Source organism: Gorilla gorilla, chromosome 19, assembly GCF_029281585.2.
Source record: "Gorilla gorilla gorilla isolate KB3781 chromosome 19, NHGRI_mGorGor1-v2.1_pri, whole genome shotgun sequence".
NCBI classification, from domain to species: domain Eukaryota; kingdom Metazoa; phylum Chordata; class Mammalia; order Primates; family Hominidae; genus Gorilla; species Gorilla gorilla.
Window position 1 is genome coordinate 101,088,846 of NC_073243.2, and position 24,650 is coordinate 101,113,495.

General features: G+C 45.1%; 1 protein-coding gene across 4 annotated transcripts in view; it reads left to right on the plus strand.

Annotated features, from left to right (window-relative positions):
• CTNND2 (catenin delta 2) overlaps positions 1–24,650 on the plus strand; it is a 928,369-nt gene that overhangs the window by 900,485 nt on the left and 3,234 nt on the right. For all 4 annotated transcript variants that reach the window (XM_031003315.3, XM_031003313.3, XM_031003314.3 and 1 more), the window contains 3 exons: positions 7,501–7,627; positions 11,944–12,075; positions 18,344–18,417. In XM_031003315.3, the coding sequence (XP_030859175.3) occupies positions 7,501–7,627; positions 11,944–12,075; positions 18,344–18,417 (333 nt within the window). The remainder of the gene's footprint in view (positions 1–7,500; positions 7,628–11,943; positions 12,076–18,343; positions 18,418–24,650) is intronic.

The following is a 24,650-nucleotide window of genomic DNA, read 5'->3' on the forward strand; positions in this document are numbered from 1 at the left end:
CCACACAATTTCTAGAATAAGAAGCTGTGGCTCAAGTGTGTGTTGTCCTAACCTCCTGTAGACCAGTCCGAATGAAAGCTACTTAGTCCCCTCATTCAAACTGTTAGTAGAAGTCTCTCTAGTAATACATTCTTCTTGGCGATGTTTACAGGATGTTCAGAAATATAAAATGGAGAGTGTTATAGATTCAGGGCCGTCGAAATCCATGAAAAGAAGACCTGTATCAACTAAACAGACTGACCACGTCCTAGAAATACCGCGAAGACGGATGGTAGTGGGGCTGTGGGGATGAACATCGCCCGATTGTCGTGCACATTGGAAATGCCCGTGTGGACGATTGTAGCTTTGGGGAATAATACAGTTTCATAAGAAACACATTGAAAACTTGAGCACAGAGGCTGAAAGTGGTGGAGGGACAGCTACAGGGTGTAAGATAAAGAACGTCAGATTGTTCCTGGTGGCAATTTAAAGTTCAGTGACTTTGAACTCATCTTCTTTTTTGGATTTCTATCTCTATATACTTGGAACAATTTAACAACCTCCAGTTTTAACTGTAGTGTGTTAAAAATAAAAACCAATTTGAGGCACAGATATCATATCACGTTTTTGACAGCTTAGCTGCGTCTTCAGCTGAAGGGCACAACTTGTGGGTCATTCTGTTGAAGGTGAACGACAGATAGTAAAAGAGTTCTTTATCATCAATAGGAAGGATTCATGGCCCTTCCCCGGTTACCGTGGTGATTCTTCACTCTCCCTGCTTCTTCCCTGGGCTTTCTTGTCTAACCCCTATGAGCTGTACAGGTGGTGCAAAGAAGAGCTAAGGTGAAATGCCCGATATAACAGAATTCACAAAATAAGTCTCTGGCCTACAATAAGTTGATATTTTAACAAGAAAAAACAGTGATTAAAGAGGCAAATAATGATTGAAATGATATGTGCCCGAGTTGTATATATTTATGTGAACCACCTCCAAGCCATTCTGAGTAACAGTGGTAAGTAAATGAATAATAGATTGATTGCTAGCTGGCTAGATAACAAAAATGTACATGGCTAGTGGAATAGAAGGAATGTCAGCTGAGCAATAACTTTCCCAAAGAATCTCTATCTTCATTTCCCTTCTTATTTAAAAAGCGAAACATTATTTTAATTGAATGACTAAAGATTTTATACAATAAAAGATGAGGAAGGCCGTGAGATTTGTGCTCAAGGTGTTTGTAATGAGTGGTGATTGATCTATGCCATGGGCCAGCTGCACCCTATCCTCTAGTATCTAGTGTTCCATGAGTTTCCATGACATTTGGCAGCTGCTCCTCTATATCTGTGGGAAATTGGTTACAGGACTTCCCAAGGATACCAGAATTTGTAGATGCTCAAGTCCCGGCTGTATTAATAAAATGGTGCAGTATTTGCCTATAACCTACGCACATTTTCCTGTAAACTTTAAATCATTTCTAGATTAATTATAATATGTAATGTTAATACAATGTGCTGTGTAAATAATTGCATTGTTTAGGGAAGGATGACAAGAAAAAACAACTTGTACATGTTCAGTACAGACAATATGTTTTGGAATATTTTCCACCCTAGGTTGGTGAAATCCATGGATGTGGAACCCACAGATACAGAGGGCTAACTGTATGTGGCATCGGAACTAAAGTTTTAAAGTCCTTTCTGGGCATTGTTGAGCATAGCAGTGTTGAAGTTGTGCAGTTTGGTCACTGTAGCCTTCACTCTGCATCGATGAATGAGGGAGGGGAGATGGAGAAGGTCACCTCTTCTCACAGCACACAAATTTTATGTTTGTCTCATTGCAGTGTAGAAGGTATTCTGTTCCTCCTGGGGCTTCTGAGCTGTGGGTCAGGAAACAGCTCTAACGAAGATATTTATTGGGTTTTTACTCTGCCCCATTCCTTAAGCTCCCTTCTCCCCTCCATTCAAAGTGCCTATACCCACAGGCATGCAGTCCCTGGCCATCCTCAGAGGGTCTGAGTCAGGGGTTGCTTCTCCGTTTCTCCCACCGCACTCCGCTGTCATCACCCTCAGGTGTATACTAACCCAATCACATACAGACAAGTTACCTGCGGGACCACACTTCTGCCAGGCATTTGCATTTTCCATATTTGATTTTATGAAAGATTTGAAAATTTTTTGAGTGCATCCATATAGGAGTTCCTTTGTAAGCAATTTTGTTATTACACTCAGTTTTCTGACATTTCCAGAAATGTAAATACTTAAATGGTTGCAGTATGTCTAAACATCATGAAATCTGAGTTGCTGAGCAACACATATCTCCAATCACCTGCATAAGAGAGCAATGCTAACAAACCTACTGATGTCTCACCAAGTGAAACCAGTCCTACAGCTGTGCCACATTTAGGTCTAGTGTGTCCTTAGGTCTTAGAACATAATAAATATTTAGCCAATATTCACATTGTAAAGTACCTTGTTCACCTTTAATACCACACAGAATATCATCACATTCATAGCCAAAAGAAGCCAAGGTTTTGACTAAACGACTGTCCCGAGCCACTACTTGGAATTCCAAAGCACACCTTCTACATTGCAATGAGACAAACATAAAATGATCTGTCCCCATTCAGTCATATTTAGGACTTCTGCCCTCTACAAAGCATTTCCTTCAAAAGACAGGGATTTAAATTTTTTTTTTTTTTTAAAGATGGAGTCTAGCTCTGTTGCCAGGCTGGAGTGCAGTGGTGTGATCTCGGCTCACTGCAATCTCCGCCTCCCAGCTTCAAGTGATTCTCCTGCCTCAGCCTCCCGAGTAGCTAGGATTACAGGCACGCACTGCCACGCCCAGCTAATTTTTGTATTTTTGGTAAAGACGGGGTTTCACCATGTTGGCCAGAATGGTCTTGATCTCTTGACCTCGTGATATGCCCGCCTCGGCCTCCCAAAGTGCTGGGATTACAGGCATGAGCCACCACTCCTGGCCTAAAAAAAATTTTTTTAATCGTTCCCATACATAGGTAATGGACACATACATTGTTGAAATATCTTCCATCCTGAACGTGTTTTTGGTAAGACTGCTCCTCCTCTGTGTTTGCCTCCACCCTCCGGAGGATTTCAGAGAACCCCACAGAACTCCAGTGGAGACATTTTCTCCTGCCGTGATACCTACCTACCACCCCCACCCTTCCCTAAGGAGGCATTTATTTGTAACTTACACCCTTCATCTCTCATCACCTCAGCTGTCACAATCACCCAAGCCTCCTGGGACGACCATCATTACCTGGACCCCTCGATCAAAGGCTCTGAGCAGCCAGTTATCCCCCATATATTCCACCTGTCTTCTGTCCACCTCCCATTTCTTTTCCCTCTTTAACCTGTGGTTAAAAATCAGCAAAATTGGCCGGGCACAGTGGCTCACACCTGTAATCCCAACACTTTGGGAGGCTGAGGCGGGCGGATCATGAGGTCAGGAGATCAAGACCATCCTGGCCAACATGGTGAAACTCCGTCTCTACTGAAAATATAAAAATTAGCTGGGTGTGGTGGCGCATGCCTGTAATCCCAGATATTCGGGAGGCTGAGGCACGAGAATTGCTTGAACCCAGGAGGTGGAGTTTGCAGCGAGCCAAGATCACGCCATTGCACTCCAGCCTGGTGACAGAGCGAGACTCGGTCTCAAAAGAAAAATAAATAAATAAATCAGCAAAATCCCCTGTGTCCGTTTTCGCAAACCTCTTCTGCTCATCTCCTGTCAGCCCTGAGGACACAGTCCCCCAAGCCCCCTCCTCGAGGGCTGTTTAATTTCCCACCCACCCTCCCTCCCTTGTGTCCCGCCCTGGAGGTGGAGCAGACGTCCTTCTTGGAGCAATTGTCTTTCTTGCCCCCTCCTCATTGCTCTTTTGAGAAGGATCTCCGCTCTCCTCCCTCAAGAAAACCCCCAGCATCTGTGAAGTATCCCCCAACAGCCTGTGGCCCTCATAAGCCCACCAGTACCCTGATCAATATACACTCTCCATATCGTCTCTAGCACCTACATTTTCCTCCCTACTGGGCTTAGCTTCTGTGACATTCCCTTGTCTCCCTCCAAGTTGCCTGATGACCCATCAACTCTACCCACTCCACACCTGCCCTAGGGCAGCTGACTGTGGCTGGAGAGAGGCACACACAGATGCTGACCAGTCAGCTCCTTTTTGGTTCATTGCCACAGCCTCCAGCCCTGTCCGGCACCCCGGCCACTTGCCCTGGCCAGTCAGCTCGCTCCGCACCCAACTCAAGAACCACTCCACATCCCCGTTACCTTCCTTCCTCCCTTCCCTTCCTCCCTTCCCTTTCTCTCTTCTCTCTGTTCTCTAAGCTCCAACCCTTCCTCATTCTCAGCAGATGACCTCACTTCTTCTCATTTTCCATAAGAAAATGCAAAAAACAAACAAAAAAATCAAGAGTGAATATCCTTATCTTCCTGTCACCCCATCTACCAGTCTCTTCCCCATGTCCATGGCCACAGTCTGTTTCTGTGGGCAGTGACCCCATTGCTCACTTAATCTTATCCACCTTTCCTGTCTTGAGAATGTTCTTCCTGCCATTTTTCCCTTTCTCTCCTATGTCCCCAGGTTTTTCCTTCTCTGCATTCAGTCATTCCCATCAGCACACGAAATACTGCAATATCTTCTAGGTGATCTATGAAAACATCTCTCCAGCCCTCACTCTATTCAAGCCCATTTCTCCATTTCCCTTTAAAATAAAACTTTGCTAAAGGCTTGTCTGTACTCACTGTCTCCACCAATTCTCATTATCTTTTGGGACCACTGGAGTTTGACATTTACCAACCTGACCAAAGAAAGCACTTTTGTCCCTGTCATGAGGACTTCCTTCCTCCCAGACCACCAGGCAGCTCTTGGTCCTCCTCGGTATTCGGTTGGTCTCCTTCTCCTCCTCACGCATCGCTCTTTTGGTCTTGCCTGATGCCACAGTCACACCCTCCTGATGCTCCCTGTAGTTCACTGGGTTCCTTCTTGGTCTCCTTTGAAGCTTCCCCTACTCTTTGCACCCCTCTCAATATTGGAATGTCCTCAGGCTGACTCAGCCTCTGCCTTCTGCTTTTCTTTATTTGCATTCGCTTACAGGTTTGCATCCATTCTCTTTGCTTTAAATAATATCTATATGCTGACGTCCAAAATTCTGCCTCCAGCCCTGAGATCCCAGTTTGCAGATCCTGCTTCCTTCTCTGTCCCTCTTCGGTAACCATATACGTCCCCATGAGGCAGTCCTAGTTCCACTCCCTAAAGCTGCTTCCCTCCCTCCCATTGTTCCTGGCTCAGTGAAGGGGACCTCAGGCCCCTGTGGTTCACACCAGAAGCACTGCGGTAAGGCTTGATTCCTCTTTCCCACACCAATAGCCATGCCACCGGCAAACCCTCCAGTGTGGATACCAGATCTGCACGCTTCCCACCACCAGCACCCTCCAAGCCTGGGCCATCTCTCCTCTGTCCAGGGGAGTGACCTCCCAAGCAGCTTTGCTGTGGCTACTCCTCCCCAAACTGTCCTGGACACCCAGAGCTTTCCTGTCTTCCTGGCCCCCTGCTCACGCCTCTTCAGTCCCAGGAGCCTGCTCTCACACCAGCGAAGCCGTTCCCACCCAGGGCCTTCACATCTGTTCTTCTGTCGGCTGGGAAGCCAAGATCTGTGTCGCCAGGGTCTGGTTCAGTTGTCATCTGCAGGTCCTTCTGCAACGTTAAGGCTCCCGACAGCACCTCCCTGACCCCACTCCACAAAATAGAGATGCCAGCATCCTCACCCCTACTTTTCTATACCCCCCCCGCCCCTCCTTCCCCGCCCCCCTTCCTCCTTCCCGGCCCCCGCTCCTCTTTCCCCACCCCCTTCCTCCTTCCCCACCCCCTTCCTCCGTCCCCGCCCCCGCTCCTCCATCCCCGCCCCCGCTCCTCCATCTCCCCCCACCCCGCTCCTCTATCCCCGCCCCTGCTCGTCTATCCCCTAATCCGGCTTGGTTTTTCCTTCCAAGCATGCCACGAATGCCACGTTAGTATTAATATGTTTTTTGTAACTTGTGTATTGTTTGACTTTGGGTGGCCTATTTACTTTCGAAGGCTCAAATTCTTCCTGTAGAATGCAGATAATGGTATCCATTAGTTTGGTTTTATTTCCATTAGAGTAATATGTCCAATATTACTGACATTATAGCAAAGGAAAGCAGGCACTGTCCCAGCCCCTGTTCCCACTTTACATTGGCACTTGTTTTCAATTCTTTAGCTTTTTTTCCTGATAATATTTAGACTTTTAAGGGGCTCAAAACTCAATCAAAAATCATTGAAAACATAAATAGATGAATTAATAAAGAACAAAATGCATACTCATTTCCATGTTCCTAATTCTTATTAGATACACCAAGACTAATCTTTGTGTATCTAATTCTCGTTATTCCTGTTCTACTTGACTGATAGGATAAAGCCAGAATGAGAGGTGCATGATTTTAAAAGATATTACCCAGCTTACTTACTAGGTGCTAACTGTGTGGCAAGATTATCTGAACAATCCCAAGAGAACAAAGCATTGAGCCCCTTAAAAGTCTAAATGTTGTCAGGGAAAAAAATAAAAAATCTAAAAGAATTGAAAGCAATGGCCTCTGTAAAGGAGGATTTGGGGGTGGAGCAGGTGACTGCTTTTCTTTGCTATAATGTTAGTACTATTTAACATGTTACTTTGATAAAAATAAAATCTATTTAAAAAAGAAAAAAAGACTGGAAGGAAATACCATGACATGTTAACAGGAGTTCTCTCAGGTGGAGAGGGTGGAATTACCACCTATTTTTATTTTCTTCTTTATGCTTTGTAAATTCACAAAATAATCTGTGATATATTTATGCGGTTTTTATAAGGAAAAATAGTATAGATGCTTTCTGTATATTAACTAGATATCAGAAGCCTAACGGAGGCTTGGTAGGATGCATTTTGAATATGCTCTATATTGAAAAATATCATTCCTGGAGCAGACCAGCTTGGAGACAGGCGGGGGTGGGCATTTGGGGCTAGAAAGGACACAGGCAGGTAAACGGGAAGGGAGGACGCTGCCCTGGATTCTGGTTGCCAACAGATAGGTCCTGGGAGCAAAGGGGTAAACCCTTGTGGAAAATCTTGAGGCAGCGGAAGAGGGAGCCAGGCAGAGCTGGAACCAGGTCGGCAAAAAATAGAGAGTTTCCGGGTCCCCTAACATTCTGAGCATCGTATTTTCATCGAAGTAGAAGCTTCTGACCAGAGCGGGTTTGTAAAGGGACCATTTATTCAACATTCATGAAGGAAAGCAGGCCCTACCCGCCAGGCTGTCTGGAGGGAAGGAGGTGTGTCTTCATTCACATTTGGCTCTGTTCACCTCCATGAGAGCGCAGAACTTCAAGAACCTCTTCTGACACACCATAGAAATATTATGCGAATCCAGATACTTGGAACTTAAAAATGTCCGGAGGTGAAAAATCACTCTGTCTTGCCCATCTAACAGGAGCGTGCTGTGTTTTGCAGGATGGATGGTCACAATACCACTTTGTAGCCTCGTCTTCAACCATCGAGAGGGACCGGCAAAGGCCCTACTCCTCCTCCCGCACGCCCTCCATCTCCCCTGTGCGCGTGTCTCCCAACAACCGCTCAGGTAAGAAGCTGCCGCGGCTAGCCAGCCAGGCTTTATTTCTCGTTGAGCAAAGACCCTCCTTCCCAGTCCCTGAGCCAACCCGTACTCAGAGGAGAGCCTTCCATTCAGACCTTCGCTAGAACTAGGAAATGAACCTGTTCTTTGTACTGTGGTGGCCACTCTGTGTTTTGTATACACAGACTCAGAGCAAATCTCCTTCTCTAACAGGTTCTTACGCATGACATGCATGTAATGAACCTGAATTCAGGAGGAACGAGTATAAAGAAAACTGTCATATGTCTGCAAATCAGGGGTTTCCGTGGACAGTTTTTCCAACTTAAAATAGTTTGAGTTGGCCTGGCGAGGTGGCTCATGCCTGTAATCCCAGCACGTTAGGAGGCTGAGGCAGGCGGATTGCCTGAGCTCGGGAGTTCGAAACCATCCTGGGCAACATGGCGAAACCCCGTCTCTAGTAAAAATACAAAAATTGGCCGGGCATGTTGGCACACGCCTGTAATCCCAGCTACTCGGGAGGCTGAGGCAGGAGAATCACTTGAACCCAGGAGGCCGAGATTTCAGTGAGCGGAGATCGCGCCACTGCACCCCAGCCTGGGTGACAGAGTGAGACTCTATCTCAATAAATAAATAAATAAATAAAATAAAAATAGGTTGAGTTGCATTTTGTCATAATTGGGATAAAAAGTTGAGGAGACCAAATGTGCTTTCTTCCTTCAGTGTGATATACATTTGACACATAGCACTGATGCTTTCATAACTGTTCCACATCTAATTGGCTTTTTATTATTAATGATAAACCGGCAGATGCCACTGATAAATTATTATCGTAGCCAACTATAACTTCTATGTCATTCCATTTATTTTTTTCTAATTTTGTCACATTCCTATTGCTTAAATTTTAAACTTCTTGTATTCGTAAAAATACTTGATTTTATACCCTTTTTAATTCACATTAAGGAATGCCAAAAATCAGAGGAAAGATGAAAGGCAAATGTGAACACAACATTTAGTAATATAAATGGCATAAATTTGCTGTTTTCCTCACAGTTTAGTTTTTAAAACTTTTATTTTGATTTCTGCATTTTGATTTTGTTCTGAGAGTGAAAGATGGATAACAAGTTATATGCACCCACACAGATGACAGCTATGTAGGCTCTTATTTATGAAAGCTTTCTTCCTACTCTTCTCTGCCCTCTCCCTGCTGAGGAAATCCTATTCTCTGAAATGACACCTGGGAGGACCTGGTAGAGAGCATTGCCCAGCAAAGTGGTCTCTCTACCCGCGAGAATGATGGTTGCAGAACTCCACGCCAGACTTTACTGTCAACATGATGAGAAATGAATGGCCAATATCTGACTGAAATAAATGGCCCGCTCCCAGCTCTGTGAAAGCTGATCCTTCTAGTGTACTGTCATTGCTTATCACATTTAGTCCAACCTTGGGTGACGATCAGGAACCCCCTGTACCTGTGGAAATGTCCACCCATCTCAGAAGCATGGAGGTGGCCTCTTAGGCCTCTTAGGCCTCTTATTTCTGTAATTCCAGCAGGCTTAAAAAGATAAAGCGCATGGAGTGTGGGAAGCATATGGATGGTGTCTTTTGGAAAGCAGTAATTATTAAGAATTACAGTGAGCCAATCAGTGTTATGAGAATGGAACGACATGATGGATCGGCAAGGGCTGGGAAAGAGAAGCAGCCTTTTCTCGCGAGCAGGCAGGGCTGTGTTCACCCAGCCATGCAGCCAGTGCGCTGCCTCAGGATTTCCTAGGCAAGGCACATCCAGACACCTAATAAACACTTGTTTGCGTGATTTGATTTTTCCCAGAACTTAATCCTGATTTACCGGAGACTTGGAGCACCGCTGCATGTGAGGTCTCAGGAGATAATTACACACTTGATGTGGTTTAATAAACACCACCATCTGGGCAATATTGGATTCTAATTTTAAAAGCTATGGTCAACAGGCTTTAAAATATTGTCCCTTCGTGATTGTGTGGCAGTAACTCATAAAAGGCTAACCTTTATTAGGGAAGACCCAGAGGCAAAAGGGCAAAGGCAGGAAGAGAGACTTTCCTGGAAGAGAAAGATGGTGAACCAAAGAGAAGGGGGCAGCAGGTGGAAGAGGTGAGCGAGGAACCAGCGAGCAGACAGGAACTGGATGCAGAGCCCAGTTGAGTGACAGGGCTTGCTAAGAACTCAGTTGTTCTTGCAGAGGTTCCCCTCTCCAAGCAACAGAACCCCAATCTTCATAAGACACAGTGGCTGCCCCTCACATCTCCCCAGATCCACATTCGGGACAGAGATGGCCCATGTCCCAGCCTTTGTCCTCTCCCCTGGAACCTCTCTTCCCTCACAGCAGAGCCTGGGCATTCTCTCTACCTACACAGGGTCACTGTGGATCAGGGAGGTTCAGTCCTTGATCAAGTCATTGCAGCTCCAGGCTTGTCCTACAAGTGATGAAGGTGCTGCAGCTGTCTGAGCTGCATGGTTTTCTTCCCTGTCTGCCATTGCGTTTGTACCCAGGACTTCTGGCCAGCTGGCATTGGGTGGGGTTCAAGCCTCAGTATTTTTTTTAAAGGATTCCAGGTAATGAATTCTAATAGGCATCCAGGATCCAAAACCCGTGATGGCTTCAAGAGCTGAACATTGAGGCGTGATTTTATTTTGATAGGTTTGAGAGGGTGGCAACAACCCATGTTTATCTTCCCAGCACTTGGCTGTGACGTCTGTTGGGCACTTCTGCCTCTCATTCTACTTTATTTGGACATCCATTTCCTTACTCGATTGAGAGCTGCACAAGTTCAGGAAGAGCCACGTGATCTGCATGTCTGCCTTGCACAGTGGCTAGCACAGGAATTTGTACATAGAAGATACTAAGGGTGACAAACTGAATCACATGACTCAGTGACATGAGAGGTGCCTTGGGGGACCACAGACCCGAGGAGCAAAGGGACCCTACAGAGGGTATGAATGATAAGCTCGAAGGTAAACTGAAGTTTGGCTGGGGAGGAGCGTTGACACTAGCAAAGGAAAGAGAGATTTATCCTAAAAATCAGAGTGCTCTAGGGATTCCTAGCCTTAATAGTCACCAAGTACGCTCAGTAAATATGGATTCTGAAGCCCGTCACTGAAAATTCAGACTCAAAAGGTCCAGGATGGGCTCTGGGCATCCATAAATTCTCAAGTGAGTGTTGAGGGTAAACAAGGCTCTGAAGCACTGCCCTGGGCTATGGGAGCTGGGGAGAGCTTCCTGACAGAAGGACACGGCACCTGAGCTCCTGTGGAGCTGGACACAGCTGCAGGTGCCCACAGGGTGGGGTGCGCGACCAGCTGCCCCCTCACCCAGACGCATGGCTCCTGCCAACCTCTCCCAGTGCCCCTCTGCACTGGCAGGAAGGTTGAGTTGCTGCCAATCCATTCAGTCACTCATGAAAATTCAACCTCCGTTTACTGACTTCCTTGCCTCTGAGTTCAGCTTTTCCTCTCTTCTAGTACCAGTTTGTTAAGGACTCTTGGAATTTCCCAGGAGGATCCTCCAATTACAACCCAGCACTTTAGAAATGAGTGTAAGAGGAACGGCAGGGCTCAGCCTCCCAGCCAGACAGGCAGTGAGTGGCTGAGGTGTAAGGAGGGCCTCAGAGATTATTGGGGTGTTTATGCAAAAAGCTGGAGCAAGAATGCCCTAGCAGGAACTAGAGCTGCCTCCATGCCCCTCCCCAGCCCACCCCAGCCACAGACAAAGAAGGTCTTTGTGGGCTTGGTTATTTCTGCCCCACAAATCATCCTGTGTAGAGAGCTATTTCCTCTGACTTTTTTAAAGGCAGTTTCTAGGTGACTCAGTGTTTAAGTAAAACTGCATTTATTTTAATCCAGGATTAGTCAATATCAGTAATAGATCTTCTGAAACACATCTAATTAAGGAAGGGAGCGCGGGAAGGAAAGGGAAGGAAAAGAGAAGAGAAAGGAAGAAACCAAGAGCAGTCTCATTCCTAAACTGCCCCACACACCTTGGGCAGGCCACGTCCCCTCCATGATCTCTCTCTGAGGAAGATGGCCCCAGGATGTGGTCCCCAGTTGCCAGCCTCCAAATCACATGCCCTCTAACTATAAAGCATCAGTTGTCACAGGTGAGGGAATGGGGCAGGGACAAGAGCCAAAACTGCCAAAAAATAAAAATTAAAAAGAAAACCCATCAGGTCCTCACGTAGGCATTGAGAGATGCAGGACCATGCATAGTGAGGACCCTGACTGTGTGGAAGGTACACACACTGTGGGATGAGATGCAGAAAATCCATCCCCCTTTTGATTTCTTTATGTAGCAAGTGCCCCAGCTTCACCTCGGGAAATGATCAGCCTCAAAGAAAGGAAAACAGACTACGAGTGCACCGGCAGCAACGCCACCTACCACGGAGCTAAAGGCGAACACACTTCCAGGAAAGACGCCATGACAGGTGAGCGCCCCTCGCGCGCCCCCTCCTGGAACTTGGTGGCTTGACCCGCGACAAGGCAGAGATATGGGACATCAGGCTTCACGGGGCTGGCTGCGCTTGGCTGCTGAGCAGGACTTAGCAGCTGTCCAGTCACTTGAGAGCTTGATAATGATGATTTCCAAGAATTGGGACTAAGAATAGAGGCATAACTAAGATGAAATGTTTTCTACCCATGTTTTATCAGTCCTTTCCTCTTGTTTGCCCAGCTCATAATATTCTTTCAAATTAGAGAGAATATTCCCACATATTTCTTCCTCATTGACATCACCCACTGGGGAGGGGACTAGATGGAGGCAGTGTAGTTAGGCCCTGTGCATTAGGAATGGAGGGAACTGAAAAGAAGGTGGAAGGGAAGGGGAGGGGAGGGGAGGTGGGGAGGGGAATAGAGTGGAGAGGGGAGGAGAGGGGAGTGGGGAGGGGAGGGACGGGGAACAGAAAGAGGAAGGGCAGGAGGAGGATTTAAGGGGAACCCCATGAAACTACTGTTGAGATATTTTCCCCTCTTGCCATGATACAACCTCTTACCGTGACATACCCCAAAGAAGCTTCCTTAGAGCTGATGACTGCAGATTCCCTGGGGAGGCATTCATCTTTCACGCTCGTCATCCCTCACGACCTCAGTCACAGCCATTGCCTTCCTTTCTCATCAGCCAAGACTCTATGGAGGCCAGAATTGGTACAATGGGTATCTGTCTCTGCCCCCTCCAGTGTGCCATGCCCAGCCCATCTGATAACAGGGCTTACCCTTAAGTCACTGTATAGTCTGTACGTCTTGTACACTCTGTATATGCTTCTGTTGAGGCACTCACAGCCCCCTCCGAGCTCTCCATACCTCACCCTCTCCCTGGATGGCCCTCCTCCAAGAAGCAGGATGTGGGCTCTGGCTGTAGAGGGAGTTATACCTTAAAAGCAAAGCTGCCGGAGCCCCGAGGACCTTTCAACGGGGACCCCACACCCTCTTTACCACATGGGCATGGAGATGGGTCCCTGCTGAAAATAGGCTATGAGGAAGAGCCTTTAATAGAACAAGACCAGGTTAGAGCATTCATAAAGCTGGGGCGCAAAGGGCGCCGTGCAGACACTGAGACCCTCTTAGGAGAGGAATCTGAAGAGCAGGAGGCAGTTCTCTAGTAGTATTTAGGTGTAGACTGGCAGAGAAGCAGAGCAGACAAATTGGATGATTTATTAAAATGCCTTCCAAACCAGGACAGCGAAGATAAATTTTTCTAATAGCAAATGCATTTACCCCAGCGGCAGTGTTTTCCGTGTTAACTCTGCTCAGCTGCATAAAGAAAACTATAATAAACAGATGTTTCTTATCCCTGCCCCCAGGAGCACATTCTGCCTCCATGTGCAGACCCTACAAGGGAACACCTCAGCGCTGCTCCTGAGATGTTTCCTGAATGGGAGAACTTAACTCATTACATGGACTCTAGGTTATTATTCACATTCACTGTTTCCCCCCTTACATGTTGCCGCGTAGATGAACAGGAACAAAGAAAGCTGTGAATCTGAATTCTGAGTCCCTGGAGTCTAGACATCCGGCAGAGGATCCCATTTGTACTGATTATGCTGAGCTAGTCATGACACCAAATTCAACCGACCCGTTCAATGTGCAGTTATCGTTGCCCTGGGTAGCCACATCACCAGCTGTCTGGGATGATACACTGAGATTAAAGAACAGTTGTGAGATCGACTGCATTATTATTAAGTTTCATGTTTCTCTTTAACTCTCTTGCCCAAGAGAATCATTCAAAAGGCCTTCAGGTGTGGGTGTGCGTGTTTATGTCAAAACAGTTCCAATGGCACATAATTGTGCCCTGGACTCAAAATAAAATAAAACATAAAATTTACTATTTTTCTGATATTTAATCTTCTTAGAAAATGGCAGGGATCTTGACAATTTCAGTGTATGTAATTCTTCAAACTTATTTAGAGGCTTAAACAGCTTTGCTCTAACTTACTTAAAAATGCAATTCAGGAGTACACTCTCAATCATGTAGCAAGCCAGAAAGAACATTGAGATCTTTATTGAATATTATGTGTATATAGGGAAGTTCCTCTAAAGCCAATGAGTGCTATGTAAACGCCGATTGTTATTATCACAACAATGATGGTGGTCGTGGTGGTAGTGAGGGTGATGGAGGTGATGGTGGGATAGCAGAAATGAGGATAGTGGTGGTTTGCCACTTTCAATAGTGGTATGAATAAGTCCCCAGCCAAGCCAGGTGGAAGCCAGTCTTTCACATATTGATGGGGATATTGAGTTTCCAACCCCCACCTTGCAGGATGTTAGCAAATGCCCATCATTCCAGGGTTTACTTTGCAAAATCAGATTTCTTGTGGACCCAACATCAAAAGCAATGCTTTTTCTTGTTCAAGAACAAATCTACGGGACACTTAAAGTTTGGTGCATTGAAAGATAACCTGAAAAACTGCCATCTTCCTTGTTTCATTCCCTGCCAAGAAAACATTCCCTCTGATACGAAAACCACAAGGGAAGCTTCACCCTCAAAATGCAGCCTATGAGGGCTGGAAGTGCAAACATCTCTTTGATGGAGCTGTCATCTCTTCTGCTGAGCTCTTAGAAGTTCAGATCCATCTAGGTGTTTATTCCAGGCTTCCCCCACCCTCCTTTTCTGGATTCATTTTCTAGCTTGGATGAAGCCTCATAAAATTCTTCTCTCCTAAGTGTTTCTCTGCCACTGGAGAGCCCTGAGAAATCCAGTTGGCTATTCATTCAGGCATGCCGGCTTCCACAGCGAGTTCTTGCAGCCCTGCATGCCTGGGAACCTCACGTGTTCAGTTCACCTCAAGAAAGGGCTGCGGCATCCCAGCAGCTCCACTGCCTGACTTTTAAATTCACCTGGAGGTTTTCCCTTCCCATCTGAACTTCCCACATACCCTTTCACCCAATGGTCTGTTTGTTTTGTCAGTGTCTTTCTTATGCCATTTATTTATTTATTTATTTATTTATTTATTTATTTATTTATTTTTGAAACGAAGTTTCACTGTGTCGCCCAGGCTGGAGTGCAGTGGCGCAATCTCAGCTCACTGTAACCTCCACCTCCCGGGTTCAAGCAATTCTCCTGCCTCAGCGTTTCGAGTAGCTGGGATTACAGGCATCTGCCACCATGCCCGGCTAATTTTTATATTTTTAGTAGAGACAGGATTTAACCATGTTGGCCAGGCTGGTCTTGAACTCCTGACATCAAGTGATCTTCCCGCCTCATCCTCTCAAACTGCTGGGATTACAGGCATGAGCCACCACACCCGGCCTCTTATGCCTTTGAAAGTCGTTCTAGTCTTCAATGTGTTGATTCAGTTGGGAATTGGGTATTTGGGGACTGTTAGAAAAATAGAAAGGCATTCTTCTGTGAGTCCACTATTAGCTCGGTCATATGAGGGCAGAGCCTCTGTGAATTCCTCTGCTTCACGTGTCTGTAAAGGTAATTCAGTCTCAGCTATGGTCTCGTTTAAACGAGTGAGGGGAAAGAACTTCCAGTATTAACATCCTAGGCTCAGAAGCCACAAACTCTGCCTCGTGCTTTTAAGATTCCTCTGATAAGAGCGTCTCAGTGTCTGTTTATGATTTCACAACAGGGAGGGAGGCCAAGACTGCAATAGTGCAAATGTTCCAAAAAATATATGCATTTAATTCTGAGCAACAGAAAAAACAAAATTTCACCTTATTCCTCCAGTGACATTTTCTATCAGCAAATTATAGCTCTGAAGGCAGATTTATCTAAGGTTTACCCATTTATTCATTCAGCAAATGGGGCACTTACTCTATGGGTGTCCACTGAGGCCAGGCGCTGTGCCAGGTTCTGAGGATACATACAGAGGTAGCAGCAGGACAGACTGTTTCTCTCTCAAGGGCCTTCTGCTCTGGAAGAGGAAGGCAGACAGTACATAAGGTAAACAGTATAACAAGTTCCCAGCAAGATGATACTGCACTGTGTTTAGTAGGAAGAAGAAACTGATGAGGGTAATGAGATAGGGGTGCAGGCGGAAGGGGTTACTTCACTTGACGTGGGAGGAGGAGACATTTGAAGTCTGAGGGAAGCGAGTTCCAGGGAGAAAGATCAGCAAAGACAACCTCACCGAAGCTAAACAAGTTTGGCCCGCTCTGAGGAAGGAGGGTTGGCAAAGCTGGGACTCCTTTAACAGGAGGAGAGGAGGGAGAAATGTGTTAGGATTTTAGGCAGGAAACAAACCTTGCAGGGCCTCATGGCCATAGTGGAGAGCCGTCTCAGGGTGAAGGGCATTGGAGCATTACAAGCAGAGAAAGAGACAGAACCCAACTTGTGTTACAAAGACAGCATTCTAACTGTTTTTGTAACAGGGTGGATGGAGGAATCAGGCTGGGCAGAGTGGAAGTTGGGCCTTCGAGGAGGATTTGGTAGCAATGGTCCAGAGAGAGATGGTGGTTTGCACCATAATACAGAGACAGGAGTGACATGCATTCAACCAGAGAGGATAACAGAATGGTCTTTAAAATGGAAAAAATGGACTTTCGGCCCTCACTTTCTACGCTGAATTCTCCAGGAGGAATTTTATTGCACAGCTGTAGTGAACTCTTAGGTAAAAAATCATGGGTGGAGTGAACTTAGACCTTGAGAGGTTATACTGACCTTTCTCTTGTGGCCGATAGGTAGAGTGATCCTACTTCATTATCCCCTAAATACTGGAAGCAAACAATGAGCCCTTCCTAGTTTTAGAGTGTTTTATACCCCACTGACACTAGACAGCATTTTCCAAAACTTTTTTTAAAAAAAAAATTTATGAATACATAATAGTTGTACTTACTTATGGGGTCCATGTGATTTTTTGATACAAGTATACAGTGTATAACAATCAAATAAGGGTAATGAGATACCATCACCTTAAACATTTATTATTTATGTTAGGAACATCCCAATTCCATTATTCTAGTTGTTCTGAAATATACAATAAATTACTGTGAATTATGGTTGCCCTATGGTGCTATGAAACACTAGATCTCTTCTCTTCTAACTGTATTTTTCTACCCATTAACCATCCCCTCTTATTCCTCTCTCCCAACTCCACTTCTCAGTCTCTGATAACCATCATTCTACCGTCCATCTTCATAGATCAATTTTTTTTAGCTTCCGCATATTCCACATGTGCCTGAGAACATACAGTATTTGTCTTTCTGTGCCTGGCTTGTTTCACTTAACATAAATCACCTCCAATTCCACCACGTTGCTGCAAGTGACAGGATTTCATTCTTTTTATGGCCAAACAGTACTCTATTGTGTACATATACCACATCTTCTTTAACCATTCATCTGTTGGTGGACACTTGGGTTGATTCCACATCTAGGCTGTTGTGAACAGCGCTGCAGTAAACATGGGAATGCAGATATCTTTTGATACGCTGACTTCCTGTCTTTCTAATATACACCCAGCAGTGGGATTGCTAGGTGATATGGTCATTCTACCAAAGATTTCTTGATCCATGACCCTTCAGCAGCTGTGAAGGGAGTGGTGGCCTGTGCCCTTCCTCTGAGTGGGTGGCTTGAGCTTCAAGGGTTTCCCATAAGGAAGTGGGCTAATAGGCCCCCTCTCTGGGCCTTCAGAAGCTGCTGGCAACTAGAGGAGACCTTCATCTCTTTCGTCTAGACCACAGGCAAGCCAGACAACAGAGTGGGATCCTCCCTCTGCATCTAGTTTGATTCCAAAGCCGCAGGCTTCCAGATACATGGGGGACATGCAGGCGATGCCCCCTGCCCGTACTTTGGGTCTATAAGAAATGAACTGTCTGAAAGATGATCAAGCACTTCTGTGAGCTCAAATTAGAAATTTTATTCTTGTCACTCTCCGGCTAAAAGCTAAGCTGCTGATACAGACTCCTGCATGCTTCAGTGCAGGTGACAAGCCTTTATTACCTGCCAGTTTTCACCAGAAAAGAAGGCCATAAAACTTACAAAATGACCATCTGTTTGCAGCATCTGCCCTGACCCTGTCTGTGATGTGAACATTATTGCAAGCGGCTGACATGCTGTGGGGATTTTCTAGAATAACTGTTCTCCTTTTTTAATATCTGTATGTAAAATGAAGTGTTCAGGGCCAAAGAATGTCTTCTACTTGGAATGGTCCCCAAGAAAACAAGCTTTGTTAGGGCAAGAACTTGCTTCAATAACAACTATTCCTTATTTGTAATGTTGTTTTCTTTGCTAAACTTTTGTTTTCCTTTTGCTTTTAGCTCAAAACACTGGAATTTCAACTTTGTATAGGAATTCATATGGTGCGCCCGCTGAAGACATCAAACACAACCAGGTAAAGTAAATGCAACACGTTTGTATTTCCTTTTCAATGTGACTCATGTGAAATAACCTGGAATTTTAAACATAAACTTTCATCCAACATACATAAAGAACTGAAAAAGAAGGCAACATCCCCTGAGGCCCTCTCCTCACGCCTGTTGCAGCGTGTGTGTGTCTGTGTGTCTGTGTGTGTGTGTGTGTGTGTGTGTGTTGGACTCGGCAGAACAGCCTCAAATGTGCAAACGGCCTTTGAACCTCGTGCTTGATCTGGTGCAGAAAGCAGGTATTCTGCTATGGTGCAAAACTAAAAGAAACCCCCAAATAGACAACTGTAAGATGTCACTAAATAGGAATTGTCTAATTACTGGACAGAGATGGAGTAGCTCCTGTAACCCTGCAAATGCATTAGGAAGGAAGCATTCATTATACATGATCACTACCAATAAAGGAGACACAGCAAGTTCAATAGAGAACTTGAAAAAGAACACATAAATAAGTTCTATTATTCTGCAATACATGAAATGCATTGTAGTGTCTTGCTACTCAAAGTCTAGTTGGGGAACCAGCAGTATCAATGTTACCCAGAATCTTGTTAGAAATACAGGAGAGATTCTTCTCTGGCTCCTAACCCTAACCCGTCCAAGATTTTCCGCAGCACAGTTGCATTCTAATTAGATGCGCTTGTGTGCACATTCAGGTTTGAGGAGCACTGAACAGTAGATTCTTTTTATTATTATTATTATTTTATTTTTATTATTATACTTTAAATTCTGGGGTACATGTGCAGAATGTGCAGTTTTGGTACATAGGTATACACGTGCCATGGTGGTTTTCTGCACCCATCAACCCGACATCCAAATTAGGTATTTCTCCTAATGTTATCCCTCCCCTAGCCCCCCACCCCCAGCGGACCCCAGTATGTGATGTTCCCCTATGTCCATGTGTTCTCATTGTTCAACTCCCACTTATGAGTGAGAACATGCAGTGTTTGGTTTTCTGTTCTTGTGATAGTTTCCTGAGAATGATGGTTTCCAGCTTCATCCATGTCCTGCAAAGGACATGAACTCATCCTTTTTTATGGCTGCATAGTATTCCATGGTATATATGTGCCACATTTTCTTTATCCAGTCTATCATTGATGGACATTTGGGTTGGTTCCAAGTGCTTGCTATTGTGAATAGTGCCACAATAAACGTACGTGTACATGTGTCTTTATAGTAGAATGATTTATAACCCTTTGGGTATATACCCAGTAATGGGATCACTGGGTCAAATGGTATTTCTGGTTCTAAATCCTTGAGGAATCGCCACACTGTCTTCCACAATGGTTGAACTAATTTACACTCCCACCAACAGTGTAAAAGCGTTCCTATTTCTCCACATCCTCTCCAGCATCTCGTTTCCTGACTTTTTAATGATCGCCATTCTGACTGGTGTGAGATGGTATCTCACTGTGGTTTTGATTTGCATTTCTCTGATGGCCAGTGATGAAGAGCATTTTTTCATATGTCTGTTGGCTGCATAAAAGTCTTCTTTTGAGAAGTGTCTGTTCATATCCTTTGCTCACTTTTTGATGGGTTTCTTTTTCTTGTAAATTTGTTTAAGTTCTTTATAGATTCTGGATATTAGCCCTTCGTCAGATGGATAGATTGCAAAAAATTTCTCCCATTCTATAGTTGCCTGTTCACTCTGATGATAGTTTCTTTTGCTGTGCGGGAGCTCTTTAGTTTAATTAGATCCCATTTGTCGATTTTGACTTTTTTTGCCATTGCTTTTGGAGTTTTAGACATGAAGTCTTTGCCCATGCCTACATCCTGAATGGTATTGCCCAGGTTTTCTTCTACGATTCCTATGGTCCTAGGTTGTATGTTTAAGTCTTTGATACATCTTGAGTTGATTTTTGTATAAGGTGTAAGGAAGGGGTCCAGTTTCAGTTTTCTGCATATGGCTAGCTAGTTTTCCCAACAACATTTATTAAATAGGGAATCTTTTCCCCATTGCTTGTTTGTGTCAGGTTTGTCAAAGATCAGATGGTTGTAGATGTGTGGTGTTATTTCTAAGGCCTCTGTTCTATTCCTTTAGTCTATATAGCTCAACAGTAGATTCTTAAGGAACCAATCTGAGAGAGAGAGAGAGAGTATATGTGTGTGTTACTCTGCAAACATTTATTGAAGGCTCATTTTCTCTGGCTCTGCAGGAACTATAAAAGCCAAAAGACAGAGTTGTTCCCCCTCGTTGATCAGAAACTTCATACATCTCTCCTTCCCATGGTGGGCATCAGCCCACTCCATGTGCAGCACTCTGGAAAACATATGGTGTTGTCTGTGACCCCCTGGTGAATGGCTTGGCCCCCATGGCCTATTTGATGTGTTGCTAACATCTAATCAGCCTCCCCTCAGTTCTAGTATTTGCTAAAAGCAAAGAAGCCAATGACTAAATAAATAGGGTCATGAGCTGTAGACACCAGCTCACCAGGGAGGCCCCAACTATTCACTTGCCAACCTGCCTCCATAAAGGCAAACAGAAACAAAATGTATTAGAAATGCCAACTTCATTTATGGAAATCAGTCATGCTTCTTGCAGCAAATATTATAAAATTCTGGATGTACAGTAAGCAGATTATTGCCAATTATTAGATTATTGCCAATTATTACAGATTCTTGTCAGGTTGTAATAGGACCATGATTTTGCTGCCAAGAGTGTGAGATTCATCTTGAGTTCCCTCAGGTAGAGAGAAGCTCCTCATTGGAACCAGCTCCCTCTGCACCAGCCTTCCTCTCCCGGGAGTTGGCATTGAAGAAACGCCCTGACATGGCCAGGGGTCTCTGGCATCTCAGAGAGTGGCTGCAGTAGGTTCCAAAAGACTGCTTGCCATCTAGATTTAGAGGACAGTCTATAATGGCTCTAAGGGGCACATTCTTTTTACGTAAGCAGATCCCGAGCATTTAAGCAAATGAGAATTAATGTGCTAAGATGGCATCCTTGCCATAAGTGTGAACACCACCTAGCTATAGCCTTTCTCCCAGAGGTCTCCAGAATGTGCTTGACTCAGTCTCAGAGTGAAACACCAAGGCCACTGGGCCTCAGGCAAATGTTGCTAAAATCCACCCTGGATGGAGAGCAAGCTCCGCATCTCTCGTCAGGACCGAGGCATTGCAGGCAAGCCCCCGGCAGAGCTGAGTCCTATCTTCATAGCTCAGGACCACCATCATTCCCTGTAAGCGACCAGCCAAGGGAAGTGGATAATTGGATCATTCTATCTTAGCCTAACATCCATTTTTAAATGTCCACCAAAGAGAGGGTTCCCCCTCCTCCCCAAAAAGTATTTCCAAGGAGATCATAATGACACTCCAATGAACTTGGAGAGGAAGGAAAGAAAGCATTTTACTTCTTTTAGACTATGTTATAGGAATAAACCTTGTCTTCACTTGCAGTTTTCTCTCTTGGGGACTCAATAAAGTGCAACCATCCTAACCCTTCAAAAGACATGTTTTCACTGTCTTCCGGTTGGGAGTCCTAGAGAGGACTCATAAACAGTATTCCTGACTTGGATTCTCTGTCCATAGAGGTGTAACCAACCATTCTAGGTGGAATGCTTTCATGTTGGGAGCTTCCCTGGGCCAAAAGTTACCCCAGAACTTTGCACCTGGAACAGTTTCACCAGGAGGGATCCTCCAGGGTTTGGTCAGTTTCAGCATCGAAGCTTGTCCTCTGCTGAGCGCTCCTGTCTCCCGGGTGGCTCAGTCACCAGCCAGGTCTCACAGGCTTCACACTGGGTAGTGACTGAGCTTATGGGGAAGCAATTCATGGAGGGAAATCAGTTTCAAGTGGATCTCCAAGATAAGGCAAAAGACAGTGAGAGCTGAGAAAGAGACGCCTGCACCAGACACATGGCCACACGTGGGTGCTGCTCCTGTGACCTGGGACTCAGGCACATTTTCAGTGAACTCTGAGCTTAAAGCCTCCTAGAAGAAACAATCAGTAGTATAAAACACAGTTTGTGATCTTTGGTTTGAATGTCTGAGGTCAACGGGTTACAGACATCACTTTAAGACTTAACTGACTAGGCGCAGTGGCTAATGCCTGTAATCCTAGCATTTTGGGAGGCCGAGGCAGGCAGATCGCTTGAGCTCAGGAGTTCAAGACCAGCTTGGGCAACATAGCAAAACCGTGTGTCTACAAAAAATACAAAAATTAGCTGGGCATGGTCGTGTGTGCCTGTAGTCCCAGCTAGCTGGGATGCTGAGGCAGGAGGAAGGCTTGAACCTGGAAGGTGGAGGCTACAGTGAGCCATAATTGCACTACTGCACTCCAGCCTGAGTGACAAAGCGAGACCCTGCCTCAAAAAAACAAAAAGACTTAACTATGCATACTTTCCAAACATCCTTTTGAGCTTCTACCAGTCCACCCCATACTTACAAAGAGAAATATCATGTTGAACGGTATCTATCTAGCTGACAACAGGATTTTTGTTCAGGAACTAGAAACAAAGAGCTTTGCTGTTTTGATGACCAATATTTAAACGATAACAAAACCGGAATCTTGAGTTCCTTCCTGGTGTCCTTAGTTCCACTGTCACGTGAGCAGGCCAGTTGTAATTGTCCGCAGAAATGAGGAAGATGAGATCCCAGGAGGATACGTGTTTCCTTCAGTCCTGCAGCCAGGAAGAGGCAAATACTCATCTTGGTTCTTCTGTCTTCCTGTCCCATTTTTTTTTACCTCTGTGCCAATGGTTCTCAAATTGGAGCATGAGCCAGAATTCCCCAAAGGGCTGTTAAAGCACAGATTGCTGGGGCCCATCGCCAGAGGCCCTGATTCAGTAGGTCTGGAGTGGGACCCAGTAATCTGCATTTCTAACAAGTTCCCAGGTGATGCTGATGCTGCTGGTCTTGGGATTATGCTTTGAAGACCACTGATACTTCATATGTGGCTTCCTTCATTTTCTATGAACACTCTGAGTCTTTCTATGAACATTCTGAGACATGGAAAAGTTGGAAGAGCTATACTGGGCTACTGTTTCCCTTATGTTCAAAATAAATCCAGTTTCCTGGCAAATTCATTAAGGAATAAACCCAAAGAAGTCTTTTGTCATTATGCTAACAGAATTGGAAGGTGTCATGACACTATCCTTCATAATTTAGAGTGAATATTCTACTGTTGAGGAAAAAGTTCAGCAAAGATGACTTGGTAGAAACAGAAGCCATGGAACAGAGCGCAGAGAGCGTGAGCATATTGACCCTGGAGTGAGCTGCTGGTCACCACCCCTTTCCAAAAGAAGATGCAGCATTAAGGCAAAGAAGGCAAAAGCTTTGGGCTTGCGTATTCCTGGGCTTCTCTAGACCATAACAGACACCCAGATTCAGAAATCCCCTCTGCTCTATTGGGGCATCATTCTACTTCCCTCATCCAAATCTGGCTGATGCAAACTGTGCAATTTTTAATGCATTTATTTTTAGCTCTTATGTGAGGAGGGCTTTGGGAGGGGTCATTTCATCAGCCAGATTTTCAACTGTCAGATATTCCCTTAAAGTTTAAAATGCAGCCAATATTCCTCCACTGTGGATGTGTTTCACCAGCAAACGTCCATACCACAAGAGCAAATACCACAAGATACCGCAAGAGCAAATACCACAAAAATGTCCATACCACAAGAGCAAATACCACAGTGAGCAAATTCTGTCTCTCCGGGTGCAGCAGTGTCACGTGTCACCTGTGACAGTTCATTTGTACACACTTTTGGGACTGGGGCACCAAACCTCAGAAGTGATTGGTGTGGGATTTTATGAACAGTACAGATGAATGGAAGAAGTTAATTCTCTGGGGTAAGAGGCTGAAAAAGCTGATACCCAGCTCCAAAATGTTCACCAACCAGAGAGAACATGACAACAGTCAAAGCAATTTGAACGAGGTTGTGCAAAAGAACCAAAAAAATGAAAGCAGAAGCCACTTTGGAGGAGAGCTATAACCCTTGTGAGTGACTCCTCCTGAAGATGTGCCTGTCCCCTGCACTGCCTTCCCTGGCCCCCAAAAATGCATAAGAAAACACACCGCTTCTTGGTCTCTTTTGTCCATTGACTTTCTTATCTTAGAGCCTAGAGTCAGCTCCTTGAGGCCTGTCCTCTAAGGTTTGGCCACCTTGGCTCTGATGGGACTGGGCTAGGTTGGTAGAACACCTGGGTTTTAGAGTCAGCCAGCCGTATGTTCCAGTTCCAGTTCACAACACCACTAGCTATGACGTTTTGGAGA